The following is a 24834-nucleotide window of genomic DNA, read 5'->3' as shown; positions in this document are numbered from 1 at the left end:
CAGATGGAGGAAAAGTAAGAGGTAACACTCTCATCATATCCCATTACTGGGAATGAAACAAGAGGATCACACACAAACACACACACACACACACACACACACACACACACAATATTGCTGTATTGAGTTTGGCCTTAACAAAACTGAACCAATTTGTCTGTCATTGAGTCCCTGTGATATGTATGCATTGCTACGATGACGAGATCTCAAAGAGAATGATGATGTCTCAATTCTCAAAGCTTCATCATCTAGATTAAGAATGAATATCATACATCCTAAATAACACCAAGGAACAGAAAACAAGAGTGAAGTTTTTAAGTCACATACTATCAACTATGGGTATAGAAGACAAGGTCAAAGAAAAAATTTAAATATTCAAGAAATACATCCATGAGGGGATAAAATCAGAATGTTATTATTTCTCTTATTTATGAGATCTGGGTCCTGATAAATAGATATAATTGGATATATGTGGGAAAAAAGAAGACTTTCTGGACAAATTAACTAGTAAACAGGAAGATGCCAAAATAAGGAAGTCACAATGTACTGGTATAATGTAATGATGGAATGGGAAAGGATGGTAACATGCAAGAGGGAGGTGTGGCGTCAAAGAAGATCAAAGAAGTGGGTAAAGCCTGACTTATTAAGAGTCTTGGGAGCAAGATATAGATGTTGAGCTCTGATGTAGTGAGGAAGGAATACACTCTTTCTATCAATTGTCCACCAAAGCCATCAAAGTAAACAGCCCCAAAGTTTTCATCTCAAGTCTCTAAAGGAAAAGTAAGGAGAGATTCTAACTCAATTTTTTAATTTAATTTTTTCTAAGTGCTGGATTGGTGATATTATCCATCTGACCTAATTGGGAGAAATTAAGTCAAAAATAGAATTTAAATAGAGTATAAGTAAAATGGAAAAGTTTCAATTAAGACACAATGCAACATTCCTGCTCATTGGGGGAACTATAGTGTCTTCTTTCACTAAATGATAAGTAGCCTATTTTAGAACCACTTCATTTTATAAAAATTGATTTTTAAAATTAATTTTAACAACATATGAAAAGTTTAGAGATTTCTACAACAAACTGCTGTGAGTTAACTGGAAACTTATCCAAATTTCACATTGATTAAATGATACAACTTTTTAAATTTTGATAAAATGACCGCTTCTATATATATTCAATCCTGTACATCAGCAACCAGGATTAGGTTCCAAGATCCAAGCACATAGCTATACCAACACTTATGGAATATTACATGCCTCTTGTGAACTGGTGTAATTGTACTTATTGTTACATACTTTAAATGAAATTTAGATTATTTATAATACTTAATATAAGTACTATACATGTAGTCTTTTGTATTTGCAAAAGTGAGAGAGTGAATGAGCACACTAAGGCCTTAGCCACTGTAAATGAACTCCAGACACATGCACCACTTTGTGCATTTGGCTTATGTGGGTCCTGGGGAACTGAACATTGGTCCTTAGGCTTCATAGGCAAGCACCTTAACAGCTACAGCATGTCTACAGACCCTATATACATAGTCTTATATTGTATTGTTTTTATAGGAAGTAATTGAAGAAAAACTCCTTACATGATGAATACAGGTGCAATTATTTTCTGTTGTCTGAAACTGGATGAAAAAAAACAATGATATGGAGGGCTAACTGTACATATGTGCCATATACATACATACATACATATATATATATATATATATATATATAGATATAGATATAGATATAGATATAGATATAGATATATGTGTGTGTGTGTGTGTGTGTGTGTATATATATATATATATATATATATATATATATATATATATATATATATATATATATTCATTCCAAGATATCTGTAATAATAAAAGCAAGTAAGCAATAAAGTAATTCTATCAAAAAAAATGGGCTGGAAAAATGGCTTAGCAGTTAAGACACTTGCCTGCAAAGCCAAAGGACCATGGTTTGACTCCCCAGGACCCATGTAAGCCAGATGCACAAAGTGATGCATGAATCTGGAGTTTGTGAATAGCAGCTGGGGGCCCTGGCGTGCCCATTCTTTCTCTCTCTCTCTCTCTCTCTCTCTCTCTTTCTCCCTCTCTCTCTCTCTCTCTCTCATAAATAAATAAGTTTTAAAAAAACACGAGAGGGCTAAAATGGAGAACACTGACATGGCAGTGAACCTTGACTTCATTGCTCAAAACAAAACTAAAAATTTCTTCTTTATTCAAAAGACCATGAGTGTGAAAACAGTTGCAGTGATTGGCTCTGGAGTCAGTGGACTAGGTGCCATTAAGAGCTGCTTGGAGGAGGGACTTCAGCCTGTTTGTTTTGAAAAGAGCAATGACATCGGAGGACTGTGGCGCTATGAGGTAATTTTATGAATATTTTCACAAATTATTTGATATTATCTGTGTGCATGGGAGTTGTTTTCGTTTGACTGTGGTGATATGAGTTAATTTTACAAATGATTTTTCTCATAAAGTATAAAGTTACCTGTGTATAAGAAAGATGCTTTATCTAATAATAAATAGAACTCTAGAAACATTTAAATTGTTTAGTCCTTACATATTCTTTTCAAGCTAGCAATGTCTTATACAATTTTTTCAGTTGCTTTCAGAATTATAATTCCTTTTCATATCTCTGACAAGTCCAGAAAGAATGATTATCATATCAACTGCAAATTTTACAGATTAGAACATTGGAACTCAGAAAACATATAGTTATTCCACTTCTCTCACTTGGTAAAGAACAGAAAACCTCCTGAACATTGGTTGCAACATTTCCTTCTATATCCCATATGTTACTTTGTGTTACTAGACATTAATTTTTTTTTTTAATTTTATTTTATTTATTTATTTTTGCTTCTCAGAGACTTCTTTTTTTTTTTTAATTTTTATTAACATTTTCCATGATTATAAAATATATCCCATGGTAATTCCCTCCCTCCCCACCCCCACACTTTCCCGTTTGAAATTCCATTCTCAATCATATTACCTCCCCATTACAATCATTGTAATTACATATATACAATATCAACCTATTAAGTATCCTCCTCCCTTCCTTTCTCCACCCTTTATGTCTCCTTTTCAACTTACTGGCCTCTGCTACTAAGTATTTTCATTCTCACACAGATGCCCAGTCATCTGTAGCTAGGATCCCCATATGAGGGAGAACATGTGGCGCTTGGCTTTCTGGGCCTGGGTTACCTGACTTAGTATAATACTTTCCAGGTCCATCCATTTTTCTGCAAATTTCATAACTTCATTTTTCTTTACCGCTGAGTAGAACTCCATTGTATAAATGTACCACATCTTCATTATCCACTCATCTGTTGAGGGACATCTAGGCTGGTTCCATTTCCCAGCTATTATAAATTGAGCAGCAATAAACATGGTTGAGCATGTACTTCTAAGGAAATGAGATGAGTCCTTTGGATATATGCCTAGGAGTGCTATAGCTGGGTCATATGGTAGATCAATCTCTAGCTGCTTTAGGAACCTCCACACTGTTTTCCACAATGGCTGGACCAGATTGCATTCCCACCAGCAGTGCAGAAGGGTTCCTTTTTTTCCACATCCCCGCCAACATTTATGATCATTTGTTTTCATGATGGTGGCCAATCTGACAGGAGTGAGATGGAATCTCAATGTAGTTTTAATCTGCATTTCCCTGATGACTAGTGACGTAGAACATTTTTTTAGGTGCTTATATGCCATTCGTATTTCTTCCTTTGAGAACTCTCTATTTAGCTCCATAGCCCATTTTTTGATTGGCTTGTTTGATTCCTTATTAGTTAACTTTTTGAGTTCTTTGTATATCCTAGATATTAATCCTCTATCAGATATATAGCTGGCGAAGATTTTTTCCCATTCTGTAGGTTGCCTCTTTGCTTTTTTCACTGTGTCCTTTGCGGTGCAAAATCTTTGTAATTTCATTAGGTCCCAGTGGTTAATCTGTGGTTTTATTGCCTGAGCAATTGGGGTTGTATTCAGAAAGTCTTTGCCAAGACCAATATGTTGAAGGGTTTCCCCTACTTTTTCCTCTAGCAGTTTCAAAGTTTCCGGTCTGATGTTAAGGTCTTTAATCCATTTGGACTTAATTCTTGTGCATGGCGAGAGAGAAGAATCTATTTTCATCCTTCTGCAGATATTTATCCAGTTTTCAAAACACCATTTGCTGAAGAGGCTGTCTCTTCTCCAATGAGTATTTTTGGCATTTTTATCGAATATCAGGTGGCTATAGCTACTTGGGCTTACATCTGGGTCCTCTATTCTGTTCCACTGATCTACATGTCTGTTTTTGTGCCAGTACCATGCTGTTTTTGTTACTATGGCTCTGTAGTATAGGTTAAAATCAGGTATGGTGATACCACCAGCCTCTTTTTTGTTGCTCAGTATTATTTTAGATATTCGAGGTTTTTTATGATTCCAAATGAATTTTTGGATTGTTTTTTCTATTTCCATGAAGAAAGCCTTTGGAATTTTGATAGGGATTGCATTAAATGTGTAGATTGCTTTAGGTAAGATTGCCATTTTCACGATATTGATTCTTCCAAGCCAGGAACAAGGGATGTTTCTCCACTTTCTAGTGTCTTCTGCAATTTCTCGCTTGAGTGTCTTAAAGTTCTCATTGTATAGATTCTTTACTTCCTTAGTTAGGTTTATTCCAAGGTATTTTATTTTTTTTGATGCAATTGTGAATGGGAGTGATTCTCTGATTTCATCCTCTGTGTGTTTGTTGTTAGCATATACGAAGGCTACTGATTTCTGTGTATTTATTTTGTATCCTGCTACATTGCTGTAGGTTTTGATCAGCTCTAACAGCTTGCTAGTAGAGTCTTTAGGGTCCTTTATGTATAGAATCATGTCATCTGCAAATAATGATAACTTGATTTCTTCCTTTCCAATTTGTATCCCTTTTATGTGTGTCTCTTGCCTTATTGCTATGGCTAAGACTTCCAAAACTATATTAAATAGAAGTGGAGACAGTGGACACCCTTGTCTTGTTCCTGATTTTAGTGGAAAAGCTTCCAGTTTTTCCCCATTTAGTAATATGTTGGCTGTAGGCTTGTCATAAATAGCCTTTATTATATTGAGATATGTTCCTTCTATTCCCAGTCTCTGTAGGACTTTTATCATGAAGGGATGTTAGATTTTGTCAAATGCTTTCTCCGCATCTAATGAGATGATCATGTGATTTTTGTCCTTCAACCCATTTATGTAATGTATTACATTTATAGATTTGCGTATGTTGAACCATCCCTGCATCTCTGGGATAAAGCCTACTTGGTCAGGGTGAATGATCTTTTTGATATACTCTTGTATTCTGTTTGCCAATATTTTGTTGAGAATTTTTGCATCTATGTTCATGAGGGAGATTGGTCTGTAATTTTCTTTTTTTGTTCTATCTTTGCCTGGTTTTGGTATCAGGGTGATGCTGGCCTCATAGAAGGAGTTTGGTAGGATTCCTTCTTTTTCTATTTCCTGGAAAAGCTTAAGAAGCAATGGTGTTAGCTCTTCCTTAAAAGTCTGGTAAAATTCAGCAGTGAATCCATCCGGGCCTGGGCTTTTTTTAGTTGGGAGATTATTGATAACTGCTCGGATCTCCATGTTTGTTATAGGTCTATTTAAGTGATTAATCTCATTTTGATTTAATTTAGGTAGGTCATATAGATCAAGGAAATCATCCATTTCTTTCAGATTTTCATACTTTGTGGAGTATATGCTTTTATAGTATGTCCCTATAATTTTTTGAATTTCTCTGGAATCTGTTGTAATGTTACCTTGTTCATCTCTGATTTTATTAATTTGTGTCTCTTCTCTCTTTCTTTTGGTCAGATTTGCTAAGGGTTTATCAATCTTGTTTATCCTTTCAAAGAACCAACTCTTTGTTTCATTAATTCTTTGGATTGTTCTTTTTGTTTCTATTTCATTAATTTCTGCCCTAATCTTTATTATTTCTTCCCGTCTACTACTTTTTGGTTTGCCTTGTTCTTCTTTTTCCAAGGCTTTAAGGCGAAGCATTAGGTCGTTTACTTGCGACCTTTCTAATTTCTTAATATAGGCACTTAAGGCTATAAATTTACCTCTTAGAACTGCCTTCATTGTGTCCCAGAGATTTTGGTATGTTGTGTTCTCATTATCATTTGACTCTATAAATTTTTTGATTTCCTTTTTGATTTCTTCATTGACCCACTCATCATTTAGTAGTGTATTGTTTAGTTTCCATGATTTTGTGTATGCTCTATAGCCTTTCTTGCTACTGATTTGTAGTTTAATTCCATTGTGGTCAGATAGAATGCAAGGAATTATTTCAATTTTCCTGAATTTGTTAAGATTTGCTTTGTGTCCTAATATATGGTCTATTTTAGAGAATGTTCCATGTGCTGCTGAAAAGAATGTATATTCTGCAGCCTTTGGATGAAATGTCCTGTATATATCTGTTAGGTCCATTCCTTCTATGACCTCATTTAGTCCAGATGCCTCTCTGTTTATTCTTTCCCTGGATGACCTGTCAATTGATGAGAGTGGGGTGTTAAAGTCACCCACCACCACCGTGTTTGGTGTTATCTGTGACCTTAGTTCTAATAGTGTTTGTTTGACGAATTTGGGAGCCCCCATGTTAGGTGCATATATGTTTAGGATTGTAATGTCCTCCTGTTGTAGTGTGCCCTTAATCAATATAAAGTGACCTTCCTTATCTTTTTTGACTAACTTCGGACTAAAGTCCACCCTGTCTGATATTAGGATAGCAACCCCTGCTTGTTTTCTAGGCCCATTTGCTTGAAACACCGTCTTCCAACCTTTCACCCTAAGATAATGTCTATCCTTTGTAGAAAGGTGAGTTTCTTGAAGACAACAAATTGTAGGATCCTGCTTTTTAACCCAGTCTGCAAATCTATGTCTTTTCGTTGGGGCATTGAGACCGTTGATATTAAGAGATATTATTGAAAGGTGTGTATTTATGTTTGCCATTTGTGTGTGTGTGTGTGTGTGTGTTACTTGTTCTACCTGTGCTCTCTTCTGTTAACTGGTATTTGAGTATGGCTGGTTTTTTCTAGGTTCCTTATATGTGTGCTTTTCCTTTTGTTCGGCATGGAGGATTCTATCAAGTATTTTCTGTAGAGCTGGTTTTGTCTTCAGATATTCCTTTAACCTGCTTTTGTCATGGAATGTCTTTATTTCTCCATCTATTTGGATGGATAACTTTGCAGGATAAAGTAACCTTGGTTGACAGTTGTTATCTTTCAGAACTTGGAATATATCACTCCAGGCCCTTCTGGCTTTAAAAGTTTGTGTTGAATAATCTGCTGTAATCCTGATGGGCTTGCTTTTGTAGGTAACTTGATTTTTCTCTCTAACTGCTTTCAATATTTTTTCTTTGGTTTGTGTGTTTGGAAGTTTGAGTATAATGTGGCGAGGAGAGTTTCTTTCTGGGTTTTGTCTGGCTGGGGTTCTAAAGGCTTCCTGTATCTGTATTGGCACCTCTTTCCCAATTTGGGGAAAATTTTCCTCTATGATTTTGTTGAAGATGCCTACTATGCCTCTGGAGTGGAATTCTTCTCCTTCTACTATGCCCTGAATTCTTATATTGGATCTTTTCATAGTGTCCCGAATATCTTGAAATTCCCACTCATACTTTTCTATAAGTTTGTCTTTCTCTTTGTTGGCCTGCATTAGGTCTGCCACCTGATCTTCTAGCTTAGATATTCTGTCCTCTCCCTCATCCATCCTACTGGTGAGATTTTCTACAGAGTTTTTTATTTCATTAACTGTGTTCTTCATTGCTAGTAATTCTGACTGGTTTTTCTTTATTATTTCTATTTCTCTATTTATGTCTTGTATTGCCTTCTTTATTTCATTAAATTGGTGTCCTGCCTCTTCTTTGATTCCTTTGATTTCCTCTTTGATTTCTTCTTTGATTGTTTTCATGTGTTCTTTGACCTCTTTGAACATATTTATAATTATTCTTTTGAACTCTTTCTCAGGCATTTCCTCTAACTCTTTCTCACTGGAGGACATTTCTGATGCATTAATACTTTTAGGTGGATTTATATCGTCTTGCTTTTTAGTGTTTCTTGTGTTATAATGTATATATTTTTGCATCTTGGATTAAGTTAATGCTTGGATTTTCTAGCTAGCTGTGTATTCTTAGCTGTATCAATTGATTTGATGTAATATATTTTCAGGGTAGGACCTTAAGGTATTAGGTGTGGCTCTTAAGACTCTCAGAGTATCTACAAAGATGTTCTTAGGGGTTGAGTTTCCCTGCTATAGGAGTATTCAAGCAGGCTGCGTGGAATAATATACTGGTAGATTCTAAAATTTAACTAAACACTGTACCCATTCCATCAAAAACAGCCCCGAGTATGTATGCAAGAGTAGTTATTATAATGACCAGATCCTCTATCAACAAAGAGGTTTAGATTTCTGGTCTGTTGAGGTATCCAAGTCAGCTTGTGACCAGGTGAGACCCTTCCCTGGTGCAATCCCAGTTACCTTGGGTGATTGTGGTCTCAGTCAAGTTGCTGCCTGGGTCGTCGGGCTGCTGTTCTGATTTCTGGAGCTGGGCACTTGCTTTTCCTACGGGGCAAACTGAGCCGCTGCTGCTGCCTCTGCAGCTGTTGTAGCTGCCACCCCCGGAGCCCCCACCGCTGCTGAAGCTGCCGTTGCCGTGTCCACCGCTGCTGCTCACCCCGAAGCTGCTGCTGCGGGATCTGCCACTGCTGCCGCTCCTGGGTCCGCTGCTGCTGGGGCCACTGGTACCAGTGCTGGAGCCGCTGAAGTTGCTGCCGAATTCTGCTCCTGCTTGGGTCCCACCGTCAGCCCAAGTTGGCGTGGCCGGGTCCCGGGCCACTGCTGTGTTCGCTGGAGCTGGGTTCAGGCGGCGGGGGAGGAGAGGGAGCCGCGGCTGCTCTGGTTGTATCGGTTCTCCACGTGTGCTTTACCTCGCGGTCTGCTCCTCCCTCCGTTGCTCGCTGCCGCTCTCCCCTCACGTTTCCCAAGTTGCGGAGAGCACGGTGTGAGGGGGAAATCCCGCACCTGGCTTGTTCTGCGGCTCGAGCCGAGAGTCCGGCGGTTTTCTGCCGCTCCGCGGCTGCGGTGGGTAGCCGAGCCGCCCCGTAGCCGCTGTTCCCGCCTGTGCAGGCTCTGGATGCTCTATAACTCTTCCACTTCTCCGCTGCCGCCTCGACTTCCTATACACCTCACTTTTTAGTAAAAGTGTGTATTTTGCTGAGTTTTTTTTGGTCTTTCCCCCCCCAGGCTGCTTTGGCGTGGTACCTACGCCGCCATCTTAACCGGAAGTTCTCCGACATTAATTTTTTTAAAAACTGCCCCTACTAAGAAGGGGGTGTGTGATTGTGACTGTAGTCATATAGAACTATCATGGATACTATCTTTGTCATATCTGATCGCTGAGACAAAATTGATAAAATTAACAAATAAGAAGGTAGGCTTACCTTGGATCATGGTTCAGAAATTTCAGTCCAGAGTCACATGGCCTCCTTCCTGTGGGCCTATAGAAGTACAGGACATAGTGGTGGGAGAATGTAGAAGAGGAAGCTCGCTCTGCTCATAACTGCCTAGAATTCAAAAGGAAGACACTAAAGTCCTAGGAGTTCCAATCCACCAGGCTCCACATGCTAAAGATGCCTCCACCTCCCAGATAGGGAACAAGCCTTTAACATATAGGTCTTCTTTGGGAGGGAAGGTAGTCTAGATCCAAACTTTAGGAAATATCACAAACAGGCAATGAAATTAAATGTGTAGCTGAGATTATAGTTCAGTGATAGAGTACTCACACAAAGTGCCAAGTCAGAAAGGATTTTTAGAAGACCAACAATGTAAAGTTGTGAAATATAAGCATTTCTAAAATGACATTTTTTTTCTCTTAAATACTTATTGTGGGATATTTTGTTGGTATCACTTAACATTTTTAAATATCTCACATTTCCATATTTTTGTCTGAATGATTTAATACTTTTTCCATCAGCTATTCTTATAAACCAAATTTCTTTAGTTATGATGCCAGTTTTGTTCCTTGGAAATTTCTCTTCCTGCTCCTTGTCATGTTTATTTGATTTAGTTCATTTTCTTTCTCTTTCTGGTATTGTAATATTTTGGTTATGATTTAATAACTAGCATCATTTTGAGCTCAATGCTTCCACCTTGTTGGGAAAAAATGATAGAAAACTGGAAAGTGTGATTTTTCAATGAAAAATAATCCTAAAAACACAGGTGTGATTAGCCCTACCATAGTCATCACCGAGGTCTTGGAGCCTCAAAACATATGGGTTTCTTTGTTTCCTGTAGGAGGTACCAGAAAGTGGAAGTCCTGGGATTTACAAATCTTTGACCTGCAACACTTCCAAGGAGATGACCGCCTTCAGTGACTACCCTTTCCCTGACCACTACCCCAACTATATGCATAACACCAGAATGATGGAGTATCTCAGGATGTATGCCAGGCACTTTGGGCTTATGAACCATATTCAGTTCCAGGTAAGAAAAGAGACCACTGCCCATCACCTGCAAGTAGTCAAGCCAGAGCTAGTGGAGCCACAGTGGCAATTTGCCTTTCCAGTTACAGTGCAGAAAGAAATGTCATATCTCTCCTCATTCTCATGATTAGTGATTTGTTTCTGCCCTATTTCCCCCCAGACCAAAAGCAATGATTGCCTGACAGTTTGAGCCTTAAATCTAGTATTCTATTAATTTGATTAAATAAAAATATGGGTCAATAAGTCAATAAATGTTCTACTCAAATATTGTATACTTGAAGATTATTATTTTTAAAAGTTTATGTGCACAGAACTCCTCAATGAAAACAGAAGGCTCCACATATGTGTTTTACCTAACACAAGGTGCAGATTGGAAAAAAATGCTCTAGAAGTAAGGGCACGTTTGTTCCTGTTTCCCAGTCAAAGGTATGCAGTGTGAGGAGGTGCTCTGATTTCTCATCCTCTGGCCAGTGGGAGGTTGTGGTAGAATCTGATGGGAAGCAGAAAACGCACATCTTTGATGGAGTTATGATCTGCAGTGGTCACTACAACAAGAAGAATTTGCCCTTACAGGATTTTTCAGGTATTTGTCTGATGATTATATAAGAAAAATACTTGAATTGTAAGAATCTCAATGCCTCTAATAACACAGATAGTGAACAGAAGCATTTACATTGCACAGTGGGCATATAAAAGAGGGGGCGGTGACCTTCCAGAACAGTAGAAGCATCAGTGGGGCAAGAAAACAAGCCCTGTGTTCCCAGGCTTTCCACAAAGAAGAAACCGTGTGTGAAGGGTGACAGACGTGAACATCTGGGAAGCTCAAGGAACAATGGCACACAATTGATGTGTCTGGAGCAGGTTATAAGACAGCAATAGGTATGCAAGCATCATTGGAAACCTGTGTGTAGGTGTATGCTTGCCAAAAGCAGGTAAATGGTCGTGTGTGTGTGTGTGTGTGTGTGTGTGTGTGTGTGTGTATCATATATATGGGCAGTCTGATGGGGTGTGGATTAATTAATAAGGGAAGTGTAAACATAGCAGCAAGCTCAATAATTAGGATTTTTTAATTGTTATATTAAAAGAGACAATGATGAGGATTTCAAGTAAAGTAATGATAGTAGGACTCAGAGAAGAGGAAAACAATTTTGGATAAAACAGATATTTGACAATACACAAAAAATGATAGATTATGCCAAAATAAGTTCAGGATTTGTGTCATAATTTCATGTTTTGAAATAATATTTTGTGTATTGATTAAATGTTAACCTCTAAAGTTATATTGTGGAAAATAAAATATGTCAGTAAAATTAATGTGAGTTTTAGTGCCGGGCATGGTGGCACACGCCTTTAATCCCAGCACTCAGGAGGCAGAGGTAGGAGGATCGCCATGAGTCAGAGGCCACCCTGAGACTACATAGTGAATGCCAGGTCAGCCTGGACTAGAGTGAGATCCTACCTTGAAAAAGAAATTAATATGAGTTTTATATGCATTTTTCATATGAATATTATAAACATTAAAGGTGTCTACATGATCTGCATGAAGGTTCTTTTGAACAACACTGTCAGATATATATATTCATATTTGTGTATTTCTTCATAGAATTACAAAAATGAACCATTACATATCTATGGGTAAAGAATAAGAAAAGGTCAATAACATGCTAAAGTAAGAAGATTTAACATACTGAGCAAATTTAAAATTGGATATTTAAAAAGAACATTATTACCATGTCTTGCTTTCAGTCTCAACCATACCATTGCATCAATGAATACTTGGTTCTTTAAATAATCCCATTCAATAACATTGTTAGCAAGTGACCAACAAAAAGAAGGAGATTTAAATAACATTTACTTAAGTTTAGGAATAGATTCCTCTAAACAGCCCTTCCCACTTACTTGTATTTGTGACTTCAACTCTTCCTTTATAGGAATCCAGAGGTTCCAAGGCAGATATCTCCACAGCTGGGAGTACAAGCACCCAGATAGCTTTGTGGGGAAGAGAGTGCTTGTGATTGGCATCGGGAATTCTGGAGCAGATGTGGCTGGAGAGATCAGTCGTGTTGCTGAACAGGTTTGGCATGATAGCTGATTCTGCTCTGGGCGGAATAGTGATATCTGCAGAGGCCATGTGGGTCTAGACTTTTGCTACAGAATTTGTGATGGTTTTCCAATATTGACTGTTATGTTGTCAGGGCAATAGCACATTTTTCTACTGATTAAATATGAGTGAAAGAACACAAAACATTAAAATAATGGTGTTCCACATCACAATGTGTTGAAGTCATGTAGAATCATAAAACTATAATTATATCTGGGTGATGTGAAAAATAATATTTTAACACTAATTTAAATAAATTTTATTAAAAATACCAAGTGTTTCTATTAGAAATTAAATTTCATCAGAAAAGAATATTCACAAGCATGAATAAAAACACTCTTAGTCATAAAAATAGAGTTACTAGGAATGAAGCAAAAATTCAGTAGGCTCCCACTGACTCAGCAAATGAACAAAGCAGGAAATCTCTGTCGATTCCTAAAGAGCACCAATAGTCATTTCACGCAGTCAATAATTAAGTTTTGATTTTGGCTCATGATATCTAACAAGAGATACAAGATTTCCCATACCTGGTTTGCTGTTGGAGTGGTATATAGCCAACTATTTGTGGAGGATCTACCCATGCCAGGCATTCTGAACAGATATGCTGCTATATGTGTCTGTGGTTATGATTAGGACCTTATAAGACAATCATTGAAAACCTGCAACCCTTTTCAAAATATCTCAAATAATTCAAATACAGAGCAAAATATTTCTCAAAATTTATCTTCTGGCTTTTATGCACTGCATACCTTTCACATAGAATATTTGTAAATTCCTAGTGTACGCTTTTTTACTTTACTTTCACTGTATTTTCTCAGGCTTTGTATTCAGATACTTATTCGTCATCCAGAAAGATAGGATCATAGAGCTCAAGCTAGGGAACATTGATATTAACTTGTATTTCCCAACAAAACAATGCCTTCGCTTCCCTTTGCTTTTCACATTCTGGAACCTCAGAGACCGCAGGCTTGTAGCATGGCTAGAGGAATCACTAACCTGACAATGGGTCCAACAAAGAATAAAGTGAATTGACAGTACTTTAAGTAACTAGATATGTGCAGTAAGTGAGAAAGGAGGACGGGAAGCAGACTATGTTTGGAGATATTGTGAGATGTCAATCCTACTCCCATGAATATTTTTAAAATACTCAGATTATAAAAACAGGTTGAAAAAATTGTCACTAGACAGCAACTCCTCTCTTACAGGTTTTCCTTAGCACAAGACGAGGTGCATGGATATGGAATCGGGTGTGGGAAAATGGAAATCCCTTGGACACCTTCCTTTTCACTCGGTATCACAGAGTCATCCTAAAAATCTGCCCCAAATTCCTGATCAACAGATGGGCAGAGAATAAACTAAATGCAAGGTTTAACCATGCCAATTATGGGCTACAGGCTACACACAGGTAAAAGTTTAAAGTCTAAAACTTAAGGCAAGCAAACAATATTTTTAATCTACTTGGGTAGTTAGCAGAATATTTGTGCCATCTGTAAAGAATTTCTATAGGCAGCATTCTCATTCTTGATAGATTTTACTTTGATGGGAGACTATCCATACAGGTCTTGGCCATTCAACTAAAGTGTAAGAAAATGATAGGGGGATGGAAAGTAGAGGAGTAAAATTTTAAATACTTATATTATTTGAAACCCATAAGGTGCCACTATACCAACCTCTGCTTACAATTCTTTTACTTTTACCTGTCAACTCCTTTCTGTTTACTCTTTAAACTCTATATGAGTATTGCATAATTACTTTCAAACCAATCAACAGCAAGAATATTTTTCTAAGCCTGCATATATGACTACCCAGTACTAATGCAGTACAACATAATGACCTTTTCAATTGTGCTGGCATCCTGCTGGGCTCCCATTATATCATCCACACAAACTATCACACCAGAATTGACCATCCATGGCTGCCAAGTTTCTGGATGCCATTCCAGGATATCCTTTTACTTTCCCTCCCCTTGTTGTAACTCTACCTCCAGCCAGTTCTCTGACCTTAACTAATCCTCTCATCCAACCTTCCCTTTTCATTTCTGCACACACTGTGGTCACTCTGAGATTTTCTATCTTGATTCTTTTACCACTTGACACTCCAAAATTGACAATATCCATGTATCCATTCTAGGTTCTTTCTCACGATTCTACGTCTTTTCTCACAACCTCAGCCTGGCTCACTACTTACTGTTATATAAATACCTCATACTAACAGATTGTGCAACTGGAGCTGTTCTAGGTTCTTTCTCACTGTCTCCCCTATAGAAACCCCTGCATTAAAGCTTCTAAAAAGTAGGCAAAACTAATGCATAATTAATTTAGGCCATAAAATGAGAAAATCAGTTTTAAGAAGCATCTAGAACAATTCATACAGAGCATCATGTCTAACAGCTAGATTGTGTGACTCTAATTTCCTTTATAAGGATGAATTACTCCAAAGATGGAAGATACACTAAATAATAGAAAAGTAGAGGTGAGACTATGACCTTCAACTATTAGTCCACAGCTGGGACCTTAGAATTACCAAAGGTTGACCTATCACAAAGCTTCTCATTGAAGGTTCACTCCTAAAGCTAGTTTGACTAATTCTCTGACACTTGGAAAATATTCATGGCCAGCTAATTTCAACCTTTATAAGTTAAAAATCAGCATATTTTATGTCACGTAAAAATATTCTCATCTAAAAATTTGCATCATGTATCATCACCTAATTTGTACAATCTGATATGACAAATAGGAAGTATTTAATGTTTTTAATCTGATGTGATTTTTATATCCTTATTATAGTTAACACAGATTAGGAAACTGAAGTTAAAGCGTTTCATAATTTTCCCCAATTTCACAACTGGTAAGCTTATAGAAACCACACTGAGACCTGACTCTAATGTAGTAGTCAAATTCTTAACCAATAAACTGAATCACCGTCCTATAAATGCCAATAAAAAGTAGTAAATTCAGTGAACTATTCTCCAGTTTCCTCAGCATTTGGCTACCACAAATGATTTAGGAAGAAAAATCATGCTCATTCTTTGATACTATGTTCTCTGTTACACAGATTTCTCAGCCATCAACCTACCTTCAGCGATGACCTGCCAAATCACATAATCACTGGGAGAGTGATGATAAGACCACACGTGAACGAGTTCACCGAGATGTCGGCCATCTTTGAGGATGGCACTGAAGAGAACATTGATGCTGTTGTCTTTGCCACAGGCTACACATTGTCATTCCCTTTCTTGGACGATGACTTAGCAATCCTAGACAGTCAGCACTCCATGTTTAAATTTATCTTCCCTCCTCATCTGGAAAAGCCAACACTAGCTTTCATTGGCATCCTGCAGCCAGTAGGAGCCACCATTCCCACCTCTGAGCTCCAAAGTCGATGGGCTGTGAGTGTATTCAAAGGTATGTACTGGCCTTTTCAGGAGCAAATGTGTTCTTAACTGTGCACTTAGATGATAAAGGCACTGGTGGAGGGGGGCTCTAATTTATTTTTCTTCCCTCTATCTTGTCAAGTTGCCAGAAATGTTATCATTAGAAATTGATTACTTTGGAGGACCCTAGTAATTTGATTTTTAAATTCTATAAGAATTACATTTAAAGCATCCAATAAACAAAAATTATGTGTTGAATATCCATTCACTTTCTTAATCCAAACAGAAAGCTTATCTAGGGTGAGGCTTTATGGAAATTAAAATTGTCCAATGTAATGAAGTTACTTTACTTTGATGATCAATTCAAATATGCAACTCATATTCCTGACTCATTTCCAAAATTCTTACCCAAATTTATATTTCTGAGAATCATAGAATTGTACTGGAAAGAAATCAAGCTCAGGCAGGCAGAGTTGCATTATGGATTTTGAGGACCAGAGTAAACTGATTCAGTCACCTGGAGCCATTTCCCCTCTTCTCCCAAAGAACACTGACCAAGCTCTCCATGCTGCATCTCATGAAAAGTCAGGATTCTGTTTTCTCAGGGCAGCTCTTGCCTAACGGGCCAGTATGTAGATGCCCTCACTAAGTCAGATCTCTACATTCGAAGGCATAAAAGTTCCAATTAGGTAGCGAGGTAATTATAAGGTACACTTGTTTTCACTAAGTAAGACTTGAATGTGTACCCAGATGGCTTATACTGTTTATCTCATATCACTTATTTTCTAATGCCATGCGGTTATTCTCTCCATGAAGTCATTTTAAGTAATTTCACTCATTTCCCATAAAAAAATTTTCACAAAATAACTCTTCTTTGGCATACTAGTTTCCACATGTATGTCATGCTTCTCTTTCTCTGGCCATGGAAAGATACATTTCTTTTGCTCACCTCCATCATGAACCTATCAGTGGAAATATAACATTAACAATGATACCAGTACAATGTTGAAAAGTGAGAAATAGATGGCATGATGGCAACCACATAAGATAATGATGAACAATAAATAATAAAAAACAATAAATTATATTTATAATATTTTCTATTCAATATTCATATACAATGTCCTTTCTGAAAAGAGAAAGCTTAGATTTTGAAAATACAAATTTGCCAAAGATTTATTTTTCATAACGTACACATTCAAAAATACATATATCATGAATGTAAATCTCATTAAATTTTCATAAGTGCAGCACATACATATACAACCATGATTTGGATTAAAAGTAAAGAAGGCAGAACCTAGCCTCAACTTAGGAGCACCCCTTCCATTCTTTTCTACCCTAGTACTACCTATGTCTATTCGTAATGGCACAAATTAGTTTTACTTTTATTTCCTTCCCTATGAGTAGAATAATAGAATATGTACTCCATTTTGCTTGGCTTCTTTCTCTTGTATTTGTAAAACTCACCCACATTTTAAAGACATCCCAAATACATTTCCATTTGAGATATTCTTTCAAATACATGTATAAATCCATAAATTATTATATGTATATAGGCAGCACAACTATTATAAACAATGATTACATGACAACATAACCCGTACTTTTACTGAACACATATACACATTTCTCTTGGATGTGTACCTAGAAGAATAATAGATTCCTCAAAAGCATAAAACGATATTTCAATATCCTATCTACTCTATACATATGCACCTTTGAAGTATGGTTCACTTCAACCTCTAAGTGATGCTTTGTAAAGATACTACATAGCACTCATGGTTAGGTCAGGTTTTGCTTTAGTGTTATGTGACAATCTTAAAGCATCCTTACGTCCCAGAAAAATTGGGTTTCCATTATAAGAGTAGCTAGCAACTCTATTCAATTGAAAGTATAGGGGAACTCCTTACACAGGAGATTTCTTGTATACGTGAGGTACTCTAGTCCAAAAAGTGACCAGGGAGCCCCTCCCACAGAAAACTTTGTTTTAATGGTAAACAGTACTGTGGCTTGTACCTGTCTGGCATCTAATCTATGACTCCTGCACTATCACATGGACACTGATAAAGCAACATTTCCTCCCTGGAATAATCCAGGGATCAAACACACCTAGAACTTCCTTGTGCTTCTTGAACAGAAGAAAAATCAAATAGATCCCCACAATAGAAAATAAGTTCAAGGTTTTTTTTTTGTTTGTTTGTTTGTTTTTTGGTTACTAATCCTGAGAATGGAGGTTACAGTGAGTTCATAAGGTGGAAATTTATCTCTAATCAGATACAAATGAAGAGTTTGCAAGAACTGGAAGCATTTAAGTGTTTGCAGACAAATATCTGTCTTCTTTAAAGAAAGGCAGGAAAAGTAGGGGAACCCTGTCCTCTACGTAGCAGTGATGCATCCAAGTTCCTGACTCTGGTCACCACGAGCCTGAAGACTTTTGTTTTGCTGTTCTACTATAATGCCTCCGAAGCAGCTTTTCCTGTGTTCTCAATACACTAATGAAGGCATGAGGTCAGCATAGACATCAAAAGGACTGCTCCTCTTACTCTGCTCCCCTGGCTGTATTGGGTCTTTTCTCACTCTAACCTGCATTCCCCATGCCCTCTCTCCCACTGATCTACATACGCACATACAAATAGCCTTCTAAAATTTTACTGGCTTATCTTCTGCCAAATGCAGGCATTGGTGCCATGGGATATTTTTCATTACTGTGTACTGTATGAATACACAGAGAAAACAATTTTTTCAATTGCTCTTGGGACCAAGAAGGAAACTCAACACCAGGAACTGTTCAGAGAGTTGAGGCAGATTAGAGTGTGAGGTCCTCTGGAAGGTTTAAAAATATGCAGGAGATTCAGGGGAGATGGTTCAGTGTTTAAGGGTACATGCTGCTTAAGAATGATGTCCTTAGAGGGCCTGAGACTGCTTAAGTTTGATTCCTCCAGAACCCATGTGCAAAGCTGAACCAGGCCATATGAGTCTGCAACTCCAGTCTGTGGAACAGGAGTGTGGGAGACTGGAGAACTTCTGGGGCTCACTGACAGAACAACAGCAGTTCCCAGTTAAGAGAGCTAGCCTATCTCAAGGAAATAAGCAAATAAGCAGTAAAAGAAGGGCACCTGAAGTTCTCCTCTGGCCTCACTTTACATACACATGGTACACACAAACACACATGCATACAACACCTAGCACACCACACATCATAAGCCACACACATGTATACATACACACACACACACACACACACACACACACACACACACACACACACCAAAAGATGCAGCAACCATACTTGGATACAAACCCAAAGGAAAGATATCAACATGGCAAGGAGACACCTGCATAGACTGTTTACAATGCTCAGTATACAGAATTCACCTAAATATCCATAAAGGAATGAAGATATAAAGAAAATATGGCATAAATATACAATTAAGTATTAGTCATAAAAAAGCATGAACTCTTGTCATTTGGAACAGTAAAAATGGGTCCATGGGATAGGATATTAAGGAAAATAATTTGTACATAGAAAGATGAACATCAGATGATATGATTTATACCTGAAATGTAAAATAGTTGGTATCATAGAAATTAAGAGCATAGAATAATGGTTACCCAAGACTCGTGAGATTGGGGGGTAAAGGAAGAAGTAGAGAGAAGTTGTTCAGTGGGTGAAATGTCATAGTCGTAAAGCAGTGGTAAGGTCTGGTGCTCTTTAGTAAGTCAGGTGAATATGGTTAACAACAGCGCATTTGTAAACCTCAAAACAGTGAGATGAGAGTGTTAAGGCTTGAATAAGAAGTGTTTTCTCAAAAGGTCCATATGATGGGTGCTTGGATTCCCAGCTGACTGGCTCTATTCCAGGATGGTCTAAAAACTTTAGGAAGTGAAGCTTAACTAGAGAAAGTAGATCGCTGAGGGCGCATTGTTGTGTGGAGGGGTTGTGTCTTTTCCTCATTCTCTGATTCTTGTCCACTATGGGGTGAGCAGCCTCTGCCTCATTCTCCTGATGCCATGGCATTCTACCTTGCAGTGGACCCAGAACTAACAGAGCCAGACAAACTTGGGCTGAACCCTCTAAAATTATGAGCCAAAATAAATCATTCTGCTTTTAATTTACTTCTGTCAGGCATTCCATCATAGTGATGAAAAAGTGACTAATAGGAAAAGGATCTTGAATGAGTATACACCATAAAGAAAGGCAAGTTTAAAATGATGATTAATGATAATTATACTACTTACTATGAGTTGATTACTGTCCCATTCACACATACCTACCTACCTACCTACCGACACACACACACACACACACACACACACACACACACACACGCCTCATAGTGTACCTCATTAGTAGTAGCAAATGTTAGTTGTGAAGCAAAAATAGGATAATAAGGAAAAGGTTTAGTATTTGAGACTTTGGGATGTAGATTTAAGCTGAGACACTATTCAAAAGCCTACTTTTATTAAGGTAAAGCTAACTTGTCAACCTGATGATTGAAAAATTTATCTTCATTGACATTTCTATACAAGGCTTTTATTATGAATTTCGCAAATATTTGAATATCATAACTTTTTCTTTCAGAACCATTTTTGTTTGCTTGTCTGCCTCAGACCCCCAACAGTCCTCAGGTTTCTCCTCTTTTTCCACAGGACTAAAAAGACTTCCATCACAGAGCTTCATGTTGGCTGACATCAACAGAAGGAAAAGAAAACTAGAAAAAGAGTAAGAAATCTCATTTTTGGCTAAAGGAAATTAGAATTAGATTGCATTTTTCTATCTCTCACTATGTAGGTAGTACCTACCTAAATGAGATTTGACCATTCTGATGGATTATATGGCAAGCAGAGTACAATGGCTTCATGTGTAATTAACACCTGGTTGTAGAACATAAATCTCACTTCATGACCAGCCACAGAATGTCAGATTATGCAATGAGCAGTCTGACCAGTAATGCTCCTCAAGAATTCCAGGTCAGCCTGGGCTAGAGTGAGACCCTGCCTTGAAAAACCAAAAAAAGAAAGAAAGAAAAAAGGAAAAAGGAAAGAAATAGATACAGGAAGAGTTCATCCATTTGTTATGAAAACTCATTAAAAAAAATTACACAAGAAATTAGCTAAATTCAGAATCTAAATAAAAGCACCATTTTTCAAGCAAGCAGTGCCATCTCTCCAGTCCAAAAGAGCAACAATTTTCAGATGTGTAAAAAATATCTTAAGAAGTTGTACACTGAGGTCAACTGTTAATAAAATTAAATTCAAGAGGACACTTAGAGGAATTTTAGATGAAATTATAGATAACATTAATATAATTCCTTAATTCAACAATGTAAAAAATAAAACTAGATATGACAAAATGTTATTTGTGAATTTTATGCCTCTACTAAAGTTGATACTTAGTTCACTTTTTATTGACAAAATTAATGGATTTATATTTTAACTAATTATTTCTGGCTTTGAGGAAAGGTATTTCTTCATATACACTAATTTTATAAACAAATATCCCTTTATCCTTCTGTTTAAAATATATATTGATTATTTTAGATTTGCTAGACAATAAAAATGACAAATTCTCATTCTTTCTTTCCTGTACTTGTGATTATTTTTGGTGTCATGACCATGACCATAGCTGAAGCTTACAGGAAATCTTAAATAATAGAGAATAGTGCATCCTTACTTTGTTCCTAATTTTTTTGAGGCAGTCTCCAGTGCTTCACATGTAAGCATAGTATTGTCTACTGAGCTTGAGTAGTATCCATTTGTTCCTCTTTTGCAAAGAAATGATATTAAATTTCACCATATGCTGTTCTGCATATTTTTTAATGATATGGATTTCTGTTGCTGACATATTAATGCTATGAATTATAGTGATACATTTTCTTTGTGTGTGGATGAATGTGTTTGTATGTGTACACATGTATTTGCAAATGGATATGTACATGTGTGCATGTAGGGGCCAGAAGTCAATATCAGGTGTCTTCCTTAATCATTCTCCATTTTACCTTTTGAGAGAGGATCTCACTGAACCCAGAGCTCGCTGTTTAAGACTGGCTAGCTAACTAGCAAGCAACCCCTAGGAATCCTGTCTGCACCTCCTGGGGCATTGGGATCACAGCCATCTGCAACCTGGTCCAGCTTTACACAGGTGCTAGAGCCAAGCTCAGGTCCTTGCTTGCATGGCAAGTACTTCACTGGCTTAGCCTATCCCTAATGATATATTTCTTAACAAACATTCTTTAATTTCCAAAAGTAAAAGACTACTTGGCCACTGTGTATGAGAATTTTAAAATACAATTGATAGGATTGCATTCACTGTTTTTGGAACTATGAAATATCCATAGTTCTGTGATTTTTCTCTTTTTATCACAATTCTTTTTTATTATAGTCAGTTATCAGGCCTATACCATCATTACAAAAAATGGAAAAAAGTTTACTATTACTTGAATGAAACTTATGTGGACTTTAATAGAATGAGGATGTCTAGCTACTTGAAACTTTCAAATAATTAATATACATATTAGAGTCAAATGTTCTGTTTAGAGATAACTACTAAACCACATTTTCATCATCACCATAATTATTGGCTTAGGTGAATTTTTCCACCATTCTGTTAAATGTAAAACTATAATATAATAAAATTATCATATTTTTCTAATTTTCCAAAGTTAAAGAACATGGTTTCATACAATATTAATTTTAATCATGTCTTTTTATAAAATCCTTTATGATTAACTTTTATGTGTGTAGTATTTAACTTTTCTCTCTTAGTCCTTATTAAGTCTTCAAGATATTTATCTATTTTATTGTTCATTTTTAATTCCAAACAACTACCTTCAATACTTGTTAATTTCCCTTTGTCCTGATTCTTTCAATTTCAAATTTAATCCTACTACTATTTCCCACACCAATTTTATGTTCCTTTATAATTGATTGACTTGAATGGTTGGCTTGTTCACACATTATGTTGTTTATTTGAATAATAATTTGTCTCCTCCTAACATTTTGAAAGAATGAAATATTTGTAAAGTGCCCCATAATCCCAGTTTTGTTTTACTTAGTGATTGACCAGTGATTTTCTAAAATTTCTATGTAAAACAGTTTATGACCATCTGGACATATAAAAGAGCACAATTTATGGACAGAATGAATTAACACATGGAAAAGATGTTTTGTGTATCTTAGAAACATGAAAAGAGAGCAAGCAGTTAAAACTATTACACATGCTAATCAAATTTATATAGTGGAGTCTGTGTCTGGAAGGGAAACCACAACCTAAGATTTCATCAGTTCATTTATTCAACATTTCCAGGATACATGTCACTCTTCTGGGGACTCGGGGAAAGTTAAGTCATTAAGGGGTTGGTCCTAGGCCTCAAGGCTATCATATTCTAGGGAAGTCACAGCATATGAAACTAAGATCATTCAATACACATAAGATAATGAAGTCAATAACAAACATTGAAATAAGTTCTTTGGATACTCAGGGGACAATAGTGACTAAATTCTGAGATAGAGATCTAAATAACTTCCTTCTGATTCCAGGTTCGTGAAAAGCCCAAGACATACAAGTCGAGTGCAATATATTGACTACATGGATGAAATTGCTTGTGAGCTAGGAGTCAAACCCAATCTGCTCTCTCTTCTCCTCTGGGATACAAAGCTGGCTATAGAGATTTTCTACGGGCCTTGCACCCCATACCAATACCGTCTACAGGGTCCAGGGAAATGGGCTGGGGCTCGGTCAGCCATTCTCACTCAGAGAGACAGGATCCTCAAACCCCTAAGAACCCGTGTGCTTCCACAGTCTAGGGCTTCCTCCTTTGGTCTGTTTTGGGTGAAAAGTGTCTGGGTTATCATTTTTCTCTTTGTTTCCATGTCAGTTATAATGAAAGTGATATATAATTAAGCTCACTCTGACATAGATGTTTGTGAATGAGACAGAACAAGGTATTCATTTTTATTTGATCTGTATACCTTAGAACCAAGTAATTACATGGGAAAAGATATTTCTAAGATTGGGTATCTCACATGTGGACATTAGAATAAAAACAGAATTGCCCCAGTGATTTCCCCTAGCTGTGTGTATAAAGAGAGTTTTGAAAATGTAAGACTTATTTTCACTTTAATTCCAGAAGTAATTTTGCAATAAATAGTCATTATTAGTGGAGATCATCAGATAAATAAGGAAAACTGAAACCAATTATATAGTCAAAAATTACTTTGAATGGCATCAAAGTATCACTCACACATATAATTTTTATTGCACAGGAGAAATGTGGTTTTTCAAGGGAAAAATCTGACAATTATCACCTTAATTCATTGATCAAATGCAGTTATTGTTAGAAGCACAGTGGGAAAAAATTTCAATTCCTAATATGATGCAATAGAAAGTCAGACATCAATATCTGCGGTTGGCATTGCCAGAACATTTGTCTAGCATGCCTAAGGTCATGGGTTCCAACCCAGCACTATGTTAAAAAGCTAAAGTCCAACAGCATATCTCTACTGTTATACAAAGTGTTTAACTTGAATGTAATCATGAGGAATGATCCAAAAATGAAGAAAACACATTCTAAGCCATCTTGCTCAAACTCTGACACAAAGTCAATGTCACTAAAAAATTTAACTGAAGAGAGCAGAAATTATTTTCTAAGTGAGTAAAGACTAATAAGACATGGGACCAAATATAATATTTCAACATAGATTTATAGTTTTAGGACACATCAGGAAAGTTTAATATCCCCTATATATGACATAGTCTTATTGTATATCAAGGGTAATGTGCTTCCATAATAAAGCAGCCTTATTTCATAAGATGCATACAGAAAAGGAAGGAATAAAATATCAGGCTATCTA

The 24834-nt window shown here is 36.8% G+C and overlaps 1 protein-coding gene across 1 annotated transcript; it reads left to right on the top strand.

Annotated features, from left to right (window-relative positions):
• Nucleotides 1–2237: 2237 nt before the first annotated feature.
• On the top strand, nt 2238–23884 carry LOC101600489 (flavin-containing monooxygenase 5-like). The gene is given in 8 exon segments (XM_045142342.1): nt 2238–2372; nt 10317–10505; nt 10925–11087; nt 12436–12578; nt 13811–14010; nt 15660–16009; nt 20632–20704; nt 23494–23884. Coding segments are annotated over 8 exon segments (1644 nt in total).
• The last annotated feature ends 950 nt before the right edge of the window (nt 23885–24834 follow it).

The sequence above is a fragment of the Jaculus jaculus genome, chromosome 1 (assembly GCF_020740685.1).
Source record: "Jaculus jaculus isolate mJacJac1 chromosome 1, mJacJac1.mat.Y.cur, whole genome shotgun sequence".
Classification (NCBI taxonomy): Eukaryota; Metazoa; Chordata; class Mammalia; order Rodentia; family Dipodidae; genus Jaculus; species Jaculus jaculus.
The sequence above is the reverse complement of the archived record's forward strand: the minus strand, read 5'-3'. Positions and strand labels throughout refer to the sequence as shown.